The sequence below is a fragment of the Notamacropus eugenii genome, chromosome 6 (genome assembly GCF_028372415.1).
Source record: "Notamacropus eugenii isolate mMacEug1 chromosome 6, mMacEug1.pri_v2, whole genome shotgun sequence".
In the NCBI taxonomy this organism is placed as follows: domain Eukaryota; kingdom Metazoa; phylum Chordata; class Mammalia; order Diprotodontia; family Macropodidae; genus Notamacropus; species Notamacropus eugenii.
The window spans coordinates 55,241,213-55,245,120 of NC_092877.1; the positions used below are offsets into that span (position 1 = coordinate 55,241,213).

At 52.5% G+C, this 3,908-nt stretch overlaps 1 protein-coding gene across 1 annotated transcript; it reads left to right on the top strand.

Annotated features, from left to right (window-relative positions):
- Nucleotides 1-1,080: 1,080 nt before the first annotated feature.
- LOC140509670 (uncharacterized) lies at nt 1,081-3,080 on the top strand. The gene is made up of 2 exons (XM_072617413.1): nt 1,081-1,371; nt 2,272-3,080. Exons 1-2 carry the CDS (start codon nt 1,128-1,130, stop codon nt 2,907-2,909), a joined length of 882 nt encoding a protein of 293 aa, XP_072473514.1. The 5' UTR covers nt 1,081-1,127; the 3' UTR covers nt 2,910-3,080.
- The last annotated feature ends 828 nt before the right edge of the window (nt 3,081-3,908 follow it).

Consider the following 3,908-nt stretch of genomic DNA (forward strand, 5'->3'; position numbering starts at 1 on the left):
TCTTCCACCTTTTCTATTCCTGTCCCCCCTCACTGTAACTGCCTCTTCTCCTCAATTTCTGTTCTTCTTCTCTGTATACTCTTCCTGCTCATTTTTAATTATTCTACTATCTTCAAAATTTACAAATTGGACATCCCCAATTAGCATTCAAGACCCTCCACAATCAGGGCCAACCCACCTTGCCAGTCTTCTCTCCTGCGGTCGCTCTTTGTACATTCTATATTACAACCAAATTAGATTCAACTCAGTCTAATTCAGCAAAAATTTGTTAGGCGACTCGGATGGACTTGACATTTGGGGGAAAAGGATAGAAGATCTAGAGAAGACCTCTGTCCTTAGGAGATCAGAATAAAACGCAGAGATAATGAAAAGAAAGTTTGAGAGACAGAAGCAAAGCGTTCTGTGAGGTGGTGAGGAGACATCTTTTTAGAATAGGGAGATTAGAGAAGACCTGGAGGAGAAGGAAGTTTGCACGTAAGCCTGGCTTTAAAGAGTGCATACAAATTTAAGAAGTAAATGGGGGATGGTGAGGTGTTCCAGGCCTAGGTGAGCAGAGGCAACCAAGCGGGCAAAATGTGTGTGTGTGTGTGTGTGTGTGTGTGTGTGTGCGTGTGCGTGTGCGCGCGTGCGTGTGTGTGTGCGTGCGTGTGTGTGTGTGTGTGTGTGTGTGTGTGTGTAGAGGGGAGGGAGTTAATGAGAGGATACTCTCTTTTCTTTCTCCGAGCACCTCTTTTCTCCTTGCCAAATCCTCTCCTTTTTCTTGTCCCTTCTTTCTTCTCGTCTGCCATTTCTTCTCCCTTTTCCCTCCTCCCTCCTTCGCTTTCCTCCTCCTCCTTCTGTCCCCTCTCATCCCTTTCCTCTCTTTCCAGTTCAGCTTCCCTTTCCCCCTCTTTTCTCCAGCCTTTCCTCGTCCCTCTGGCTCCTCCCAGGCTCCACCCTCTGCCCCAGTTCGGCCAATCACAGCCGAATCTCCGCTCAGCTGCAAGGCTCTAGCAGAGGCTCGGGCTCCGCCCACGGCTGTGGTTGCGGCTTGCGCCGAGCCCCCGGGGCTGCGGGGATTGTTCGACTGAGGCCCGGGCCTGGGGCTCTCGGGCGCTGGGTGGAGACGAAGCCTTGGCTGTAGCGCCATGAGCCGAGCGGAGCAGGTGGGCGACCGTCTCTCAGGCCCTGGCCCGCAGCCCCAGCTTCAGCCTGGGCGGTCGATGGGCCACCGCACCTTCACCATCGACAGCATCCTCCGCCCGGATCTGCGGAGGGCACAGCGGCCTGGATACTGCTGGGGGCCGCGGGGACCTAGCCCAGCCCACGAGCCTCAGCAGTACGAGGACCCAGAGGAGGCCGTGGAGGTCAGGAGGCGCGATCTTGGCTCGGGTAGGCAGTTGGTATCCTCCTCCCATCCCCAAACCCCAGCCTTCTATCCCCACGGTTTTTCTTACATCCCACGTGAAGGGCAACTCCGAGGGCTGGGGTGAACTCTTGCTTAGAATTCCATAGATCTGGGTTCTATCTAGTCCAGTTACACATTCATAATGTGATCTTGTTCCAGATTGTCTCCTCTCTGAGCCTCAGTTTCTTTCTCTGTCAAATGAATAGGTTGGACTCATGGTCCATAAGAACCCTTTTAAACTTGAGAGCTATCAATCTGCTGTTTCTTTTCCACTCCTCGTTCCATCCTTCTCTGAATTCCCAAATCTGGTCTGAGTTCCTTACCCATTCAGCTCCATACCCATTCAGCTCCTCTTCCCTTTTTTCCTACTTCCCCTCAATATAATGAACCCTCACTCCGATTGTATGTGTGTGTGGGTGGGGTGGGCAGGTAGTGACATTTCTCTCTTTCCACTCCTTTCCCTGGGGACTGGGGAGGGGGTGGGCAGGATTAGGCCCTATTCCTGTGTATCAAGACTCAGATGTAGTGGGGAGGCTGCAGGCTTCGGGAGGGGAGGAGGGAGTTCTTGGAGGAGGAAGAAGCAAGAGGAGGAAAAGGAAGTGAGGAGAAAGAGAAAGAAAGGGAGGAAGAGGGAAGGGGGATGAGGAGGAAAAGGAGGGAGAAGAAAAAGAATATCAGAAAGGAGTGGGAAATACGAAAGAAGAGGAAGAGAAGGATGAGGAAATAGAGAGGAGACTCCCTAAGAGGAAAAGGGGAGAATAGGAAAAAAAGAGGACGAGGAAGGAGGACTTGAAAGAGGAGGGCTGGGGAGAGAGAAAGGTGGCCCAATTCCCTGCCACTTAGCATCAGGAAGATTTCACAACCCGAGTTGTTCCTCCCGGCAGGAAAGGCAGAGAGCAGGAGCCGGAGCCAGAGCCAGAACCGGAGCCGCAGCCGCAGCCGCAGTCTCAGCGGGAACCCAAATAGAAGCAGGAGCACGAGCCGGACTCGCGGCTGGAACCCCGGCCAGTGTAGAGAGGCGGGTGGAGGCCTCCAGGGGGTCTCCGGGCCTAAGGAGCTGCCGTGTCCCAGAGGGAGCAGCCCGGACACCACGGACCGCAGCGAGTGCCGAGCTGGACCATCTTCTGGGCCGCAGTCCAGCAAAAAGAAGACCAGGACGATCTTCTCCAAGAGCCAAGTGTTCCAACTGGAGGCCACATTCGACGTGAAGCGCTACCTGAGCAGCGCCGAGCGTGCGGGCTTGGCAGCCTCCCTGCAACTCACCGAGACACAGGTGAAGATCTGGTTCCAGAACCGCAGGAACAAACTCAAGAGACAGCTGGCTGCCGAGCCAGATGGGCCAGTGGGGACCCAGGCGTCCGAGCAGGCCTCGGAACTGCCTGCCCTTTATAAGGACTCGGCCTTCCTCAGTCGCTACCTGCTGCCGCTGTCGCTTCCCCTCCTGTATCCCGGGCACAGCTTCCCCTATCTCTGCCTCCCCCGGCCAGGCAAATATTTCAGTCTGCTCGATGGAGACGTGTAATAGCCTCCTTTTTTCTTCCCTCATTCGCTCGACTTTCTACCCCCTCACTTACCATTTTTTCCCATATATTTTTCTTTTTTCCCCCTCTGTCTTTTTGTTGTCTTTTTCTTCTCTATCTTTCCCTTTTCATCACCTTCCTCTCTCTTTTTTTCTATTTCTCCATTTTCTTTCTTTTGCATCTTTTCAGTTCTCTCTGTTTCTCTCTCTTTCTATCTCCCTCCCTCCCTCTCTATACTCCCCTTTATTTCTTTTTAACTCTCACTAAATCCTAAATCCCGGAATCTCCCAACTCCCTTATTTTTTGGTCCTTTAATTTATCTCCCCTGAAAGTATTCCCCCTTCTTCCTCCTTCTGTTTGTTTATTCCTTCAGTTTCAAACCTTAATTATCAAATATTTCTATGCAAACCTCTAGCTTTTCTGAGGGATTCATTTTCCCTCATCTCCTCATCCTCCTGCACTCCTTTCAGATCCCGTTATAATGAGAATCTTTGCTCCAAGACTAGGTTTTTTTTTTGTTTGTTTTTTGGGGTTTTTTTTTTTTTTTGGCCCAACCAGGCCCAGGGAGCAGAGGGCAGGTCGTGGTTTCTGTCTCTTTCAGTGACGAAGTGTCCAACCCAAATTTCTGTAGATCGGGTACTACTTCATAACCCCCTACAAGAGGGTGAAGCTCAGCTCCGGCATCCCAGGGGTCTGCATCCTTCCCGGGGACCGCCCTGACATTGGTGGATTTGATCCCATTTCTAGGACTAGGTATCCCAGCAGTCCCTACCCTCTTCACCACTCCCCGCAAACTTGATGGATTCGGGACACCGGACAATGTTGATGAAATGGGGCCCAGCAACGCCCTGGGCGCATCCTAGCGGGCAGTCACTGGTGCAAGCAACCGCGAGTCGTCTTCTGCTACACCACCCCCAGCCCCGACACTCAATGCTGCCTGACCCTGCAGCACCGATCTTCCCTCAGCTACATTTTCACGTTTCCAAACCCTGCCCCAGCCC

Coding starts and splice junctions, on each gene's coding strand:
- LOC140509670 (XM_072617413.1), top strand. CDS start 1,128: ATGAGCCGAGCGGAGCAGGTGGGCGACCGTCTCTCAGGCCCTGGCCCG. Junction 1,372..2,271: donor GAGGCGCGATCTTGGCTCGG/GTAGGCAGTTGG, acceptor TCCTCCCGGCAG/GAAAGGCAGAGAGCAGGAGC.